At 39.2% G+C, this 18,439-nt stretch overlaps 1 protein-coding gene across 1 annotated transcript; it reads right to left on the bottom strand.

The window, feature by feature from the left end:
• Window positions 1-35: 35 nt before the first annotated feature.
• LOC113145006 (cationic amino acid transporter 2-like) lies at window positions 36-17,658 on the bottom strand. The gene is made up of 5 exons (XM_033325113.1): window positions 17,307-17,658; window positions 1,989-2,169; window positions 1,335-1,471; window positions 1,023-1,245; window positions 36-156 (listed from the first exon to the last, which is right to left on the bottom strand). The coding sequence occupies exons 1-5, from the start codon at window positions 17,656-17,658 to the stop codon at window positions 36-38; spliced, it is 1,014 nt and encodes a 337-aa protein (XP_033181004.1).
• Window positions 17,659-18,439: the final 781 nt, after the last annotated feature.

Raw genomic sequence — 18,439 nt, 5'->3', positions numbered from 1 at the left:
AACAAAACTCCACCGAACAACAAAACAAACCGAGCTCATAGGGGCAATAAGTGGGTCTTCGTCTTAGGATTGATTCGGGCTAAGGTTTTGAAAAGCACCCCATCGTCTGCCATAGCATAGATTACACGAGGCATAGGGAAAATGGAGCCCAGCAGACTGCATGAGACAGCAGAGACATGCAAGACCAACACGTTAGTCAAGCACCCCAAATACAACACACACATACAGCTACAGTCACATCATCAAAGCTTCACAGCACGATCAAAGTCAATGAGTGTCTTTCTTTCCTGCTGGTAACAATTCCATCATCATATTCCTCATTTTTTATTCATTACCTGAAGTCAAATGAATGAGACACCTACTGCTCAGAGGAGAATTACACGTCACTGATGCCTTTTTTTACCCACTGGGACCATTGAGGACACCCCATGTCTTTAATAATACTAAATTTATAAACTTTTGATTTGATTTCCCAGAAGCTTGTATGTTCCTTTTAAACATATAAAAGCAGGGAAATGTGAATTAAAGTAGTTTCACAGATGATAAAAATGTGAAAGCAACTAGCTGCATTGCAGAACCATTTGGAAAAGTAACAGCATATGCACTGATTCCAGGAAAAATGAATTGATTCAGAACTTAAGTGGAAAGTAACGTCATCCACCAGTGTTTGCCTATAGAAACCTGAACAGGAACTTGTAAAACTTACCCTCAGGAAAGAAAGACATAATTAAGTCACACCAATATACAAACAAGCCTTTTCATATGATGCTTTAATTATAAACAGTATATTATAAGGTTCATGCAGGTATCTCATAAAAAAGAGAATTATGTGTAGAGCCCATTACAACAGAAATCAATCCCATAACAAGACATAGATGTAGATCTGGTCATAATTTTGACCAGATCTCAGATATCCCATTAATCACTTGCACATCAATCAGAAATTAAACCTAAATGCTTCCATCTACCATAACTATTGATTTCTTTACAACTTATCTTACAAAAGCAAATCCAGTGGTTACCTGGTAGACAGGGCACACAGTGAACCCACAGCGACCACATATTTGGCAGGGCCCCACTCCACATACTCAAAGGCCATGGGCAGAGGGCTCTTCTCATCCAACAGGTAGTAGGGCATCATCAGAGTGAGTGCAGCTGACACGCCAAAGTACGCCAGGAAACACACGGTCAGAGACACCACAATGCCGATGGGAATGGCTCTCTGAGGGTTCATCACCTCCTCGCCTGTTACACACGTAGAGGTATTATTACATTTTTCTGATGAAGCTATTAAATCACATATCATAACAGATCATAACATGTCAGCGTCTCACCTGTTGTTGCAATGCAGTCAAATCCAACAAATGCATAAAAGCAGGTGGCAGCTCCAGCTAATGTCCCACTGAAGCCGTAGGGCATAAAACCTCCAACTCCATAATCACTGCTCACGTTGGCCGTCACTGACAAGTTCCTGAAACATGTCATTTTATAACAGCACTAGAACCGATGACAATGACACTGAAAGTCATGCTGTTCATTAAATAAGAAATATGTGTCCAATTTGTAAATTCAGTAGTAGTACCAAAATGTGTGAGTATTATTAACCAGAGTTTACCTGTTTTACTGTTCCTGTGATGTTTGGTGTTAACCTCTATTTTACTGGCTTTATTAATCAGATTAGGGTGGCTGTTGCTCAGGTGGTAGAGCAGGTCAGCCATGAACCAAAGGGTTGGTGGTGTGACCTCTGGCTTCACTAGTCCACTTGTTGAAGCATCCTTGGGCAAGACACTGAACCCCAAGACACTGAACTTTTCTACCAGTGTAAGAGTGTGTGAGTGATTGTTTGAGTGAATGGGCAAAATAGTGTAAAAGCGCTTTGAGTGCACTTGAGTGTAGAAAAGAGCTATACAAGTATAAGACCACCTACCATTTTTGGGTGTGTACCACATACTACGTGCAGACTATGCAATTAGGATATTAACAGTTACCTTGTAACTATGGTGATATTTATGAGGGATTCTTCAGCTATCTTCCAGTTGTGTACGTCTCCTTTGACAAAGCCGGAGATGATGACGAACAAGAGTACAAGCACGTTGACTGAGGTGAAGACCTTATTGACCCAGGCCGACTCTTTCACTCCAAATGACAGGAGTCCTGAAGGAGCACAAAGACATCAGAGGGCAGTACAGTGCTGTAAATGTAACTCACCAGCTTATGAACCCAAGTGATTGTGCAACATGAGAAGTATGGGGGAGGGTTACCAAAGCTAATAAGATTTCTCCTAAGAGTTACTGTAATAACGGGGTTTACTGCATTAGAATAACATGTTTTCAGGATGCTTCAGTGTTTACTTTAATGTACAGTGTTAAAAATGTAGTCAGACATAACATTATGACCACCTGTCTAATAGTGTGTACACGGGAGTTGTAATGTCACCACTATAATTGCTGAATGTTTCTCTTCATAGATACCAATGTACAAAGATTGAAAGAAAATGAAAAGGATGAAAGTTTAACCTGCAGTATGTCATCAGTGAGTCTGTCACTCTGATCCTTGTACCTGTGTGTTTTTCCTGCTTCAGACACATCAACTTCAGGGACTAAATGTTCACTAGCTGTCTAATGTGCCCCACCCACTGTAATGAGATAATCCATGCTATTCGTTTTACCTGCCAGTGGTTACAGTGTTATAACTGATTGGTGTCTATCTGTAAGCAAATTGAATGCAACTTTTAAATAGTCTGTTAAACATCAGTAACAAAGTTACAAACCTCTATGTACCTCTTAGTTCTCACCAAAAGATTTTTGATTTTGATTTTTTTTTTTTTTTTTTTTTTTTTAGTTGGTTGTTTGTTTTAGATAGTTTAATCAATTGGACAGCATGGTGGGTGAGTGGTTTGCACTGCTGCCTCACATCAAAAAGGTTCCTGGTTTGAAACCCATCAGGGGCCTTTCTTTGTGGAGTTTGCATGTTCTCCCTGTGCTTGTGTGGGTTTTCTCCAGGTACTCTGGTTTCCTCCCACAGTCCAAAAACATGTACAGTGGGTACAGAAAGTATTCAGACCCCTTTAAATTTTTCACTCTTTGTGTCATTGCAGCCATTTGCCAAAATCAAAACAGTTCATTTTATTTCTCATTAATGTACACTCAGCACCCCATCTTGACAGAAAAAAACAGAAATGTAGAAATTTTTGCAAATTTATTAAAAAAGAAAAACTGAAATATCACATGGTCATAAGTATTCAGACCCTTTGCAGTGACACTCATATTTAACTCACATGCTGTCCATTTCTTCTGATCCTCCTTGAGATGGTTCTGCTCCTTCATTGGAGTCCAGCTGTGTTTAATTAAACTGATTGGACTTGATTAGGAAAGGCACACACCTGTCTATATAAGACCTTACAGCTCACAGTGCATGTCAGAGCAAATGAGAATCATGAGGTCGAAGGAACTGCCCAAGGAGCTCAGAGACAGAATTGTGGCAAGGCACAGATCTGGCCAAGGTTACAAAAGAATTTCTGCAGCACTCAAGATTCCTAAGAGTACAGTGGCCTCCATAATCCTCAAATGGAAAAAGTTTGGGACGACCAGAACTCTTCCTAGACCTGGCCGTCCAACCAAACTGAGCAATCGTGGGAGAAGAGTCTTGGTGAGAGAGGTAAAGAAGAACCCAAAGATCACTGTGGCTGAGCTCCAGAGATGCAGTAGGGAGATGGGAGAAAGTTCCACAAAGTCAACTATCACTGCAGCCCTCCACCAGTCGGGGCTTTATGGCAGAGTGGCCCGACGGAAGCCTCTCCTCAGTGCAAGACACATGAAAGCCTGCATAGAGTTTGCCAAAAAACACATAAAGGACTCCCAGACTATGAGAAATAAGATTCTCTGGTCTGATGAGACCAAGATTGAACTTTTTGGCGTTAATTCTAAGCGGTATGTGTGGAGAAAACCAGGCACTGCTCATCACCTGCCCAATACAATCCCTACAGTGAAACATGGTGGTGGGAGCATCATGTTGTGGGGGTGTTTTTCTGCTGCAGGGACAGGACAACTGGTTGCAATTGAAGGAAAGATGAATGCGGCCAAGTACAGAGATATCCTGGAAGAAAACCTCTTCCAGAGTGCTCAGAACCTCAGACTGGGCCGAAGGTTCACCTTTCAACAGGACAATGACCCTAAGCACACAGCTAAAATAACAAAGCAGTGGCTTCGGAACAACTCTGTGACCGTTCTTGACTGGCCCCGCCAGAGCCCTGACCTAAACCCAATTTGAGCATCTCTGGAGAGACCTGAAAATGGCTGTCCACCAACGTTCACCATCCAACCTGACAGAACTGGAGAGGATCTGCAAGGAAGAATGGCAGAGGATCCCCAAATTCAGGTGTGAAAAACTTGTTGCATCATTCTCAAGAAGACTCATGGCTGTACTAGCTCAAAAGGGTGCTTCTACTCAATACTGAGCACAGGGTCTGAATACTTATGACCATATGATATTTCAGTTTTTCTTTTTTAATAAATTTGCAAAAATTTCTACATTTCTGGTTTTTTCTGTCAAGATGGGGTGCTGAGTGTACATTAATGAGAAATAAAATGAACTTTTTTGATTTTGGCAAATGGCTGCAATGACACAAAGAGTGAAAAATTTAAAGGGGTCTGAATACTTTCCGTACCCACTGTACATGTCAGTGTAAGGTTGCATACAACATGAACACTCTAAAGCAGTAGAAACAGTTGAAACAGTAAATTTTCATCCACTGGTGATTGCCCTTAATTTCATTTTATACTTTATTTTGTTATTAATGTAACAGCTGTGTTTGATAGGACTTCGCAACAGGGAAAATACTGTAGGTGATAAGGTAGACAACTGTGCTCACACTACAGGTTAGGGTCTAAATGGAGCAAAGTCATTAGCTTTATGGCTGATATGTGTCCTACACATTGAGCCATATCTGCACACAAACAGCTCGAACTCCAATAACTTAACAGTAAAACTCCAGCTTGGCCTGGTGAATGTGGACGTCTTCTCCTGTGAACCTGTCCCTGCAGACAGCTTTGACACGGGTTCTAAAAAGAGATCACATTAACACATTAGAGCAGAACTGAGCCTAAGAAATTAAAACACATCTTACACTTATACATGTCTGAACACACTTGTAGTTACAGAATTTGGTTGAAATTGTTTTGGTATTTACTAAAGTCAGTGCAGAACTGCCTGTATAGTGTTCATTTACAGCTGACCACACAGACATCACTCCCTGTAGAATCCTTCTGAGTCCTATATATAATAATCTATGTAGTCAGGGTATTAACAAGAACAACTAATTAACAGAAGTAATTAATTATACTGTTAAAATTAATTATACTGTTAAAATCAAATAAATCCAGTCACAAACCACATTTTGTCCTCCAAACACTCTCTTCTTCCATCTGTTTATAAGAGTTTTTACAGTTCGCTTTTCCTGTGCTCATTTCTTATAAATCCTAAATTCACTCGGTAAGCTCCGTGTTTAGAGCAGCTGTGTCCTCATCGCTGCATCAGAGGGAAAGGAAGCGGATGCAATGCATTTTGGGACTTGTAGTGCGGTTAAATTACTCGGCGTCCGAGCTAACTTCAAGTATTACAAAAATATTGCTCAAACCTACATCTAATAACGCAGATTATTTGAGGGACATTGCATCGAACGTGTCCCGTAACGAGAGATGGTTACAAAGGCTGTAAAGAAACGTTTTACCAAGCGGGATCAAGCTAATAGCTACCGACTAGCTTGCTGAACGTAGCCCCTGTTTAACACAGCTCAAATGAACTGCTGCTTTCATTTATGAAGTCTGGAAATGTAGTTGCCACTATGAGACATGTAATCAACCTTGGCAAAACTCATTTACCTGTCAAGAACTTCCGGTCATAAGGGCGCCTTATTGAGACAGGACAAGATCCCAGCAGCACATAAAAGCATCCAGACAGAGTAGTCCTGAGATAAACACTGTGTTTGGTTAAAAAGACAGACATTTCTCTACTATACAACGATCTGCCATTTCAGTCTTCCCTCCTGTCGTCTCCTCATAAAGCGCACGACAGAGAGACTGGCCCTGCCCACTGTCAATCAAGCCCCAAACTGCTCTAAGACCCGCCTGTTGCTGTCCGATTGGCTGTCTCGCTTCCTGTTTGTCTGACTAGACTTTATTAGTTATGGGTAATTAGTAGATTATAAATAATACGCAATACAATTATTAATACTGTACATATAGTACAATTTCAAAGATTATATTTGTAATTGGTCTGCATTGTTTTAGTGATTGTGGACACTGCTGGTTTTTTGCATTTTGGCACAGCACAATTTTAACCAACTGCTATTCATTTCCAATGGGAATTTTAGAAAATATACCGTTTTTGCACGTACTTTAACGAACTTGTCCTAGGGCTTTTGGCCAAATGACCTCATTCTTGGTCAACATCACCTACAGATGTGGAGCATCAAGAGTTATCCAAATGATTTTGATAACTTTTACGTTTTTTCCTGTACCACAGCCAGGGCTTTGGCCTCCGCTTTGTGCCTCACTCATGGAAAAATTGTATTGAGATCAAAAAATGTACTTTGTCACATATGAATGATATTTGGCACAAAAATCCTTTAGGACGTCCTGATCAAAAAGGTCAATCAGACCCATGCCTTATTTTCAATGGTGTTGCCTTGGCAATGACCGAAACACACCATATATTTTCAATGAGAATTCTGTCTAATGGGACACAAAATGGCTGTCATGTTTTCAGGTTGTAAAAATGGATCCCACTGAAATCACTGGCTACACAGTTTGACTTCGGCACCAGGGGCTGGTCACGGGCTGGGCTGTAATGGACGGACACGGGTGGATACAGGGGAACGCGGCGGGTCACGGCGGGTCGCGAACGGCGAGGGCCGTTCATCGCCGCTTGCGGCTATATTTCTTTTTATTCTTCTGCGTAAAAACCTCAACTTTGACCCCCTCAAAATATTCGAAAACTCACGAAAATTTGCCCAAAATTCAGGATCATGAAAAAATTTTGTTTTTTAATACTTTTGTAAACAACCTCAAAACAATGGCTCTACAGCGCCCCCTACAAAAGTGACATTGCGCCAATAGGGGCCCGACCAACACTTTTTTAATCGCACAGCCACCAAATCCGGTACACATGTTCTTCGTGTCAAGGCAAGCAAAAAACCATATGACGGCGATGCTGCACAGCAAACAGGAAGTCCGCCATATTGGACTGAAATTTGAAAATTGCGATCTCGCCATTTTTGCACACTTCGAACTTTAACAAACTCGTCCTAGGGGTTTTGACCGAATGAGCTGTGGTTTGGTCAAAATCATCGAAAGATGAGGGGGGTCAAAAGTTATCCAAATTATTTTGCTAACTTTCACGGTTTTCCCTTGACGCCGCCGACCATGTGACCTACGATTTTTGCCCCGCCCTCAAACTTTCAAATTGTTATAACTTCCACACGCATCGTCGGATTTGAATGGGATCAATTGATGAATTGTAGTCCCCATGGGCCTGAACCCATGTGATAGAACAAAATCACGATTGGTGCAATAGCGCCCCCCTACAGATTGAATCAAATATTTGTATGGAGAGCCAAAAATTTAGTTTTTCCAAAATGTACCAAATTTGGCACAAAATTCCATTAGGCCATCCCGATCAGAAAAGCCAAACAGACCCATGCCCTATTTTTGTTGTACTTTAACGAACCTGTCCTAGGGCTTTTGGCCAAATGAGCTGATTCTTTGTCTGATTCACCTAGAGATGTGGAACGTCAAAAGTTATCCAAATTATTTTGATAACTTTTACGGTTTTCCGGTACCGCAGCCAGAGAGTTGGCGTCCGCTCTTTCACTCGTTTATGTCCAATTTGAATGGAGACCAAAAAATTTAGTTTGTCAGACTTGAATATAATTTGGCACAAAATTCCTTTAGGGGATACCGATCAAAAAAGCCAATCAGACCTATGCCCTATTTTCAAAGGTGTTGCCGTGGCGATGACCGAAAGCCTCCATTCATTTCCAATGAGAATTTTACAAAATGTACCATTTTTGCACACGACTTACTTAACCAAACTCATCCTAGTGCTTTTGGCTGAATGACCTCACTTAGAGATGTGGAGCATCAAGAGATCCAAATTATTTTGATAACTGTTATGGCTTTCCAGTACCGCAGCCAGGGAGTTGGCTCTGCTTTCTCCCTCGCATATGGACAATTTGTATTGAGACCAAAACATTTACTTTGTCACACTTGAATATAAATTTGCACAATAATCCTTTAGCATATACTCATCAGAAAAGTCAATCAGACCCATGCCCTATTTTCGACGGTTTTGCCGTGGCGATGATGAACACCTGCCATTCATTTCCAATGGGAATTTTACAAAATGTACCGTTTTTGCACGTCATACTTTAACAAACTTGTCCTAGGGCTTTTGGCCAAATGACCTCATTCTTGGTCAACATCACCTAGAGATGCGGAACATCAAAAGTTATCCAAATTATTTTGATAACTTTTACGGTTTTCCGGTACCGCAGCCAGAGAGTTGGCGTCCGCTCTTTCGCTCGTTTATGACCAAACTGAATGAAGACCAAAAAATTTACTTTGTCACACTTGAATATAATTTGGCACAAAAATCCTTTAGGGGATCCTGATCAAAAAAGCCAATTACACCCATGCCCCATTTTCAATGGTGTTGCCATGGCGATGCCCGAAATCCGCCATTCCTTTCTAATGGGAATTTTACAAAATTCTGTTACAAAATACTGTTTTTGCATGTCGTACTTTAACCAACTCCTCCTAGGGCTTTTGGCTGAATGACCTTACCTAGAAAAGTGGAGCATCAAGAGGTATAAAATTATTTTGATAACTTTTCGGGTTTTCCGATACCGCAGCCAGGGAGTTGGCATCCCCTTTGTGTCTCGTTTAAGGACAATTTGTATTGAGACCAAAAAATTTTGTTTGTCACACTGGAATGTAATTTGGCACAAAATTCCTTTAGGGCATCCCGATTAAAAAAAGTCAATGACACCCATGTCTTATTTTCAACATTGTTGCTTTGGTGATGACCCAAACCCACCATATAGTTTCAATGAGAATTCCATACAATGTAACTCTATGGTGACTCAGATTGATGTCATGTTTTCAGGCTTTTTAAAGGGCTCACACTGAAATAATTGGCTACAGGTCATGGTGGTTTGCACTGGGTCACGGGGGTGTTCAGGTTTTGCCAAAAAATCCTTTAGGACAAATTGATCAAAAAAAAGTCAGAGACCCATGCCCAATATGGAAACCCTCCATATTATTTCAATTGGAATTTCATTACAACACTGTGGTGGCACAGAATGGTGTCATGTTTTTCAGGCTTTTTAAAGGGTACCGTCTGAAAACCACAGCTGGGGCCAGTAAGAGGAAGAGATATGAGTACTTCCCACCAAAGGACTGTGAAACACATTCTGTGTGCTGCAAATGCTAAAAATATACCTGTAAACTCCATGCACACACACTTGCTTAATGCCCTACATGTGCTCATTGATTATCTTGTTCCTGCAATGTATTGAGATTGTGTGTGTTTAGGGAGTGGCCTGCATTATTCGCTTATTCTCCTGTAGTGGTTCTGGTTGCTCTCTCAGATTTCCTTGTTCATTTATGTTGTTCACAATTGACTATTATTCAAAGTGCCTTTAGAAAATGGCACTTCTGTATGGTTTCTGCACATTTGTGATACTTTTTTGGGCTATACAGTTATTATTTATTGATAAAAAAAAATATTGTCACTTATATATATATGTATATATATGTAAAACATATATCATGTCACTCTATCATGTCTACTGAATGAATGCAGTAATTCTGCATTGTAAAAAGGCAAAACTGATGTTCACAGTTTCTGATGAATGACAGGTTGTTTCTTCATGCAAAATAGATTTGGAATTTTAAATGAAATTAAATTGCTTTATTTTGAATCTGTAGTGCGGGTGGATCAATTTTGACCTGGAGGACAAGGGGTGTGATACACAATGTGAAGACATTAACAGGAGGGATATATATATATATATATATATATATATATATATATATCCCTGTATATAAAATTAAAAGAAATTTCCCTTCTCACCCTTATGGGTGGTGTGTGTGTGTTGGGACCTCCAGCCCATACTCGGCACAGATGTTCCTGTACACTATTCCGGTCACTTGGTTATGGCGTTCCATGTACGCTCTGCCTGCTAGCATCTTACAATCTGCTGTTATGTGCTGGATTGTCTCAGGGGCATCTTTGCACAGCCTGTACCTCCTCTTTGGTCTTCCTCTAGGCCTCCTTCCTGGCAGCTCTAACCTCAGCATCCTTTTACCAATGTATTCACTGTCCCTCTTCTGAACATGTCCAAACCATCTCAATCTGGCTTCCCTAGCTTTTTCTCCAAAACATCTAACATGAGCTGTCCCTCTGATGTACTCATTCCTGATCCTATCCATCCTTGTCACTCCCAGAGAGAACCTCAACATCTTCAGCTCTGCTACCTCCAGCTCTGCCTCCTGTCTTTGTCTCAGTGCCACTGTCTCTAAACCAGACATCTTAAGAATTATTTATTGCATTTATCATTAATGGTCTGATTTTTTTGGAATTTATTCATCTAAATGCCCTTAAATTATTTGCATGAACATTAACAGCTCCAGAGTCAGGTCTTGGCCAAAAGCTAAGTCAAGTAAAGTTTATGCATAGTCTTTTCATAAACCAGTTTTTGGCCAACAAAAATGACTTGAGCATGTACTATCCTTGTTATGGTTTACATGGGCACTTTGATGACTTAGCTGACTAAAGCACTGTATAGTTATTTGTTACAAAGCTTGAATTACATTTACATTACTCTTATAACCAAAAAACATTCTTCCAAAGACAACCTATTTCTTAAGTAAGAATTTATTGAAAATCATGCAGAATATAACACAGATAAGCTTTCCCAAGTTTGCAGATCAACAATAATTACATTTATTAAATATCAACATCATGTTGACTTAGCATTTTTCAAGATTCAGACTTCATTATCATAGCATATACAAAAACACATTTACCTGTACAATGAAATTCTTTGCTCTGCACAATGCCATAAATAAGTAAAAACTATATTAATAAATAAAAAGGTACAAACTACAGGGTGTAACAATAGAAATAGGAAACATAGAAACATGATTTACGTACATGTGCTAGGTAGTGTTCACATTAGCCAACAATGAAGGTGGAATTGGATATGTCATTTCTTAAACAAACACTATGTAACTGTAACCAATGTGCATGTTGTGAAGGAATCAATCAGCAACTACACTGTTGCAGGGTGTCCGCGGATCCTTAAAAAGTCTTAAATTCCATATTATAAAACTAAGGCCTTAATTAGCATTAAAATGTCTTAAATTCACGTTTCAAAGGTCTTAAAATGAAATCTAACAGACCCATAAAGATCTTGAAATCAATTTGAAATCCTTTCGCGTATTTGTTACGCAGAACGAAATAGGTGGAACCAACTAAAATACGCGTTTGAGGGGAGTTTATTTAACACATTCTTTCCGGCAGCTGCGTGAACTGCGGGAAAGTTTCTGCATTAGTCTTTTACCATAGGTAAATGTAAATTTAATGACAATTGGTTACAAAACCCTAATTTTGAGAATAAACATCTTGAAAATACAGTGGTCTTCATGGTACTGTATGTGTCAGTATATGGGTTATGTGTTTTTTCACAGGTCTGATATATATTTGTGGTGGTACCCAGAAGAACGGCAGGGCATTGCCTGGCGGGACAAAAGTGGTCTATGGCATACCACAGCAAATCCATGGGAATTTGAAGAATATGATTATTTATTGGATATTTCTATATTTCCACATAATATGTTTAACAGATCCAGCCACAGAATCCTCCCCTCCCTCTATTCATATGGAAAGAGTAAGACTAAGTTTAACAAAAAATTAACGTGGTGTGTGCAAAGATGGCAGCCTTTAAGATGAAAATATTAAGGCTTCATTGCGTTTACCTGCATTTTTGTCATTTTCCTTCCTTTATCGGGCAAGGGACCATATTTGGTAACTTTAGTGGGTGCACAAAACAGCACCCTCACCCCTCACTGAGATGTACTGGAACTGCATGATCTCTTTCAGCCCGTCATCAAAGATGAGACTACATCACAAGACAATGTTTTGACATCTGACCAATCAGTGGTGGTTGAGAGCATTTCAAAAGTGGTTCTGCACCTCTAACAGGTCCTACACCCACTGTCACAACTTTGAAACCAGTAATGGTAAATTGATAAAATTCAGACATTCAGTTGAATAGTTGTGCTAACTATTGAGACCGGTGTTATTTACATAGAATGTCTAGAAATTAGTGAAATTTTAGCAGGCAAAATTATGACACCATCTCACATAGCAAACGGACTTGGCCCAAATGTGGCGTAATAATGGCACTGCTGGCGTGTTGCCGGCAATGGCATGCATCATGTCAGCCAACTGTGGGCCATGCGTGGCACTGCCTGTATGACAGCGGACTACATTTGGGCCGATTGTGGATGGGAGGTGAATGGCCCAGATCAGTGTAGCGATTATGGGCCATACTTTGTGTACTGGATTAGGCCTGCTGGGCAAGATTCTCAAAAAAGCTATGATTATAAAAATGAAAAATAATTAATAAATATAGTGTTTACGTTTCACAAAATTAAATAATCAATAAATTTGAATTAGCTTACAAAGTATTATTTATTTATTATTTTAATTCGTTTTTGTAAACTTATATATTTTTTAAAAAATCAAAAAAAAATTGTCTATATTTTCAATCCTTTTTAGTTTAAGTGCCACAAAATCTATAATCTTACTAAATATATAAAATTTTTCCTAAATCATAGTTTATTTGAAAATATGTAAAGTTAGAACTTGGCGGTCGATTGTTTATATTGGTGCGATCTCCATGGTAACTGCAGGTTTTCTGGTTGGTGGATGAGGTTCACGTGATACAGCGTCGGTTGAAATTAGTTAGTTTTCTCCCGCTGAAGAGTGAAGACGTATGTCAGGCAACCGCTGTTCAGGTAAGGAAAGTTATATGTTGTGTACAACTAACCCAATATATAATATTAAAATACATAATAATACATATTAGATATTGTAGATACGTGTTCTCTTTGCACTCCTGCCGAAACAGATCAAGTCTTCGATGACGTGTGTACTGCTCTCTTACTGTAGTATTTTTATTTAACCTGGACAAATATCAATGACAAGATTTAAGACTTTTGCATTAATATTTGGCCTTTTTTAAAATGAGGAATTGAAATTAACAGAGTTAACAAGATGTGGTTTGAAATAACCGCCAAATGCCGTTAAAAATCGACCGTGGCGGGACTACCGCTGGCTCGGTTCATGCTCGACACTTTCTTTATGTCTTTATTTCTTTATTATTCTGTATAGAATAATAAAGAAATAAAACGGCAAATAAAACCGCCAAAACGGCATTTGGCGGTTATTTCAAACCATGTGGTTTGTTAACTCTGTTAATATACTGTAACTGCTGCCTTGGACTTGAGAGCGCCAGTACAGACCATAGACCGGTCTGCGGAATGTCTGGTGCTTTCTATCCGATGTACGGAACAATGTAATGCTGTCAAAATGATAGGAAAAATCACAGCGAAATCAGTAACAGTGATTCACTTGTAAAGCTGAAATTCATTCAGTGGTTGTATAATAAGATTTCATTATATCTAAATGTAATCTGTGACTTTGATAATCAGGATATTTTTGATATTTTAGTTTCAGCTAGTAGACCTTCTGAATGGCCTGTAATAACTTAAATATTGAGTAGCCAAATTGGCTGGTGAATGAAAAAGTTTTAAACCCTGTTTGTACACATAAATAAAACAATAAGAAAGCCTCTGGCCTAGAAGCACTTCATTTTATGATCTAACAAATTTATTAATAAAACAGTTTTAGAGCTACAGTATTATCATATATAGGTAAATCTTGATTAGTTGAATAGGCATCTTCAATGTTAATCTTTTTTTTCTCTCTTTTCCTACAGGACTGTGCTTGAACAAGAAATTTGAGACAGGCTGTTGGTATGGAGGGTAATTGGAGTTACAATGAGAGGAGCAATGTGAGAAGACGGGCATTAAAAAAAAGTTGATGAACTAATAGTTCAGTGGAGTGGAGCAGTCAGGACTTTGAAAGAAATTATACAGAGAGTCTAAATGATGAAACTTCTATATGGTTTGAGGAGGAGTTGCAGGGCAGCAGAGATGGAGGGGACGTGCAGATTCCAAAGGATAGGTTTGTGTCTGATGAGGAGGAAATGGAGCATAGTGATGCATGCAGTGACACTATTGATGACTTGAGGGATTCTCTTGCTGACTGGGCCACTGAATTTAGCATTCCCCTGATTGCGTTATCAGCCCTGCTTTGCATTTTACAAGTTCACCATCCCTCTCTGCCAAAAGATGGGGGAACATTACTTAAAACAAGAACAACATACAACATAGAAACTTTATCAGGTGGATTGTTTCACTACTTTGGAATACTAAATTAATTTCATGAACTGTTGAATAAGGTGTGGTGTGTTGTCCCAAATAGACACCCATTTAAATTACAGCTGAATTTTGACGGTTTACCCCTGTTCAAAAGTAGTAGTACTCGGTTTTGGCCCATTCTAGGCATGTTGCAGGGGTACAGCGAGAAACCAGTGCTGATTGGTCTTTTTTGTGGCAACACTAAACCAAAGTCCTTGTCAGAGTATTTGCAACATCTGGTGAGTGAATTAAAGTCACTGAGCAGTGGGTTTGTTTATCAGGGAAAGAGGTTCTTTTTGAACATTTGCTCTGTTGTATGTGACACCCCAGCCCGAGCCTTTGTCAAAGGTGTGAAATCACACTGTGCATACCATGGATGTGACAAGTGTCACCAAACTGGTGTCCGTATAGGACATTGAATGACATTCCCTGATTTAAATGCAAGGCGTAGAACTGATGAATGCTTTAGACAAAATACAGATGCAGAACACCACCATGAACACTCACCTTTGGCTGACCTTAATATTGACATGGTTGCCAGCTTCCCTTACGATTACATGAACTTAGTATGTTTAGGGGTTATGAGGCGTCTGCTTGATTTGTGGATGGGTCCTCCTGGACCCCTGCGTTGTCGTATGTCAAGCAGTCAAGCTTCCTTGATTTCAGAGAGACTGCTTTCTTTGAGGGATTACATTCCTTTAGAGTTCACTAGAAGACCACGTACACTGGCTGAAAGAAGTAGGTGGAAGGCTTCAGAGTTTCGCCAGTTCCTGCTGTACACTGGGCCTGTTGCACTGAAGGGTGTGTTAAAGTCTCAAATATATGACAATTTCATGCTTTTGTCAGTTGGTGTATTCATATTACTGAGTTCAGAATATTGTTTGACGATGAACAATCTGGCCAAATCTCTTTTGGTATCTTTTATTGAACATTTTGGTCGGCTATATGGACCAGAATTTTTATTTTACAATTTTCATGGTTTTGGTGCATCTATGTGAAGATGTAAAAATCCATGGTAATTTGGATTTATTTTCATCTTTTCCGTATGAGAATTTCTTGGGTTATCTTAAAAAAGTGGTTAGAGGCCCACGTAATCCGTTGACACAAGTTATCCGCAGGTTGTCTGAAAATGATGAAGCCAGTTCCAACTGTAACCTTAAAGCACAGACATCCAAAGATTATAAATCGGAACATACTGAAGGACCAGTACCACAGTTTTTCACGGGAGACGTTAAACAGTTTAAAGTGTTGTCCATGTATGGTGCAGTTATCAAAGCTACAAATAGAGATTCCTGCATCAAAATAAAGTATAGGTTTGTTTTGGTTGAAAATATTATTGTTGATAGTGGAGTGGAATATATTGTAGGTAGGGAATACAGATGCCAAGAATCATTCTTTGAATACCCTTTTGACTCTAGGGAGTTAGGCATCTTCATGGTTTCTAGCTTGTCTATGACTGTGAAACATTTTCAGATAGCGGAGAGTGTGCAAAAGTATGTCAGACTGCCATTTCATGACAAGTTTGTTGTTATACCTTTGCTGCATTTAAACAAACCACTCTGCAGCTATTGATTTATATGGTACATATAAAATTTTTTGTTATCATGGGTCCAGTAAATCTGTAGTTTATTTTTTGTGGCTCTCTTTGTATCTGTGATTGTGTGCAATTACAGATCCAAAAAAATAGTCTGTCTTCTCACTTTTTCCATTCAAATGTGTCCCTGCAGATTATTTTAAAAAAGATACACAAATTAATAAATTACACTTTTTTGTTTAGACAATGTATCACATTGTGATTTTTGAAACAACAAATGAAGTCGAAGTGGTGCCTTCCAATTGGGTCAATGAAAATGAATGTATGTGGCCACCAAATAAAGTGGACGTTGTAAAAGCTGCAAAAAATAAGGAGCAACCTGGGGAAGGATGGACTCCACACAGGGTCAGAAATATATTTACATCAAGTAAGTATAACTTTATAGATTGTGTTTCTGATTTCATTTTAGAAGACGTTTCTGATGCGTTGGTCTTAACACGCACAGAAATATAACTGCTAGTTATTGTAATCTTTTGCAGACAGTTACGGTGAGGCAAGATTAAAACTACCTGAAGCTGTTGAACACACAGACCTTGCAACAGATCGAGAGGATTCCCCAATAAAAGCAAAACGAAGAAGGAAGTAAGTTGTCTTTATTTATAATCCATGATTACATTTAGTCACTGTATTGTAACATGTGGCACATATGTAAGTAACAAAGTAATTATTTAGCCTGAAGAACATACTTTTTCCTGGAGAAGATGAGGATGAAGAAATCAGTTTTGATCGGTCAAAAGATAATGCAAAGAAAAGGTAACTTTCCATAAATTTTCTTTTTTGTTTACTTATTTCTAATATGTTACATTTAGCTTCTCTCTCTTTCTCTGAACAGAACAGAAGAACTGCCTAGAGCTCCAAAGATCTTTCACTCGTTCCAGAAGTCTGGATCTGCTCAGAAGTCTGTGTTGGCCAAATCAAAAGCAACAAACTTGTAGGCAGTATCAGTTGTTGTTATTTTGAGTAAGGTAATTGATGAATTTAACTTGTGAAATGCCAAAAATGATCTGTTCTATCTTTCTGCAAACCCCCACATAGTTTACCAAATGTCTCTCGTAAGTCATCATGCTTCTAACGTACCTAAGAGGACCCACACACGTTCTCACCTGCCTCGAAGAAACGATGCAACTGCTGATCCACTTGTGAGAAGCCACATTAACCCTGACCCGCTTCAGAGATTCCACACAAGCTGTACTTCTCCCAACTTGTTTGACAAAGACTGCACTCCACGTGACCTGCTTCAGAGAGGTCACGCTTCCCCTGATTCACAACAGAGAAATGGTGCAACTGCTGAGCCGTTTCAGAGAGGCCAGACTTCCTCTGATCCGCTTCAGAGAAGCCACACAACTGCTCACCTGTTTCAGAAAGTCCACACTTCTCCTGACCCGAATCAGAGAAGCAGTATTTCTCCCGACTTGTTTGAGAGAGGTCATACTCCCCCTGACCCACTGCAGAAAAGCTGCACTTCCCCTGATATGCATCAGAGAGGGAATGTTTACCACCAGCCACATGGACCATTAAGACCTCAAACTTTTCTTGATACTTGTATTTGTTCATTGGGAAATGTGATACTATTGTGTACCACTTTTACATCTTGTGTACCATATGGATTTAGGTGGTTTATTTTAGTTACTTGCTTTTGTTTCAGCCCTCCTGCGTAACATTCTCACAAATCAAGAGATCATGATGGACCAAATGAAGATAATCTATAGGACAGTTCAGGGTCTAAAATCTGTCAGTGAAGAAGACATAGGTCTTGAATCAAACCTACTGCCAGTAGCTGATCTTCAGTCTCTGCAAAACCTGGAGGAGAGACTGAGGAAATTTCCTGACTTTCAAATGCATCTGGTAAGTCAGTTATATTCCAGATATAGATGTATAAATGCACAACTGTTTTGTTTAGGCTTACCAAAGGCTTATTGTTTTAATATATATGCCTGTTCTTGTTCTTAAATGAAGTTCACACAAAAATGAAAATTTACTCATCATTTACTTTTAAGCTTGTATAAGTGGGTTTCTTTGGATGAACACAAAGAAGACATTTTGAGGAATGTTGGTAACCAGAGAGTTGAAGGTAACATTGGTAAAAAATATTATGGAAGTCAGTGGTTACCATCTGCTGTCTGGGTACCAACATTTTTCAAAATTTCTCCTATGTTCAACAGAAGGAAGAAACTCATACAGGCTTGGAACAAGTGGGGGTGAGGAAATGATATAATTTACATTAACAATTTACAATAACAATGATTCAATTAAATGTTAATTCACAGATAAGCATATTGGCAATGAAAGGTGGGAC

Source organism: Mastacembelus armatus, unplaced genomic scaffold, assembly GCF_900324485.2.
Source record: "Mastacembelus armatus unplaced genomic scaffold, fMasArm1.2, whole genome shotgun sequence".
Lineage (NCBI taxonomy): Eukaryota > Metazoa > Chordata > Actinopteri > Synbranchiformes > Mastacembelidae > Mastacembelus > Mastacembelus armatus.
The sequence above is the reverse complement of the archived record's forward strand: the minus strand, read 5'-3'. Positions and strand labels throughout refer to the sequence as shown.

Excerpts from the sequence above, each read along its gene's own strand:
- LOC113145006 (XM_033325113.1), bottom strand. The coding sequence starts at position 17,658 with ATGGTCCATGTGGCTGGTGGTAAACATTCCCTCTCTGATGCATATCAG. Across the intron at positions 2,170-17,306 it reads GTGTGGAATCTCTGAAGCGG|TTTGTGCTCCTTCAGGACTC; the intron begins GTCAGGGTTAAT and ends CCCTCTGATGTC. Across the intron at positions 1,246-1,334 it reads TGACTGCATTGCAACAACAG|GCGAGGAGGTGATGAACCCT; the intron begins GTGAGACGCTGA and ends CGTGTGTAACAG.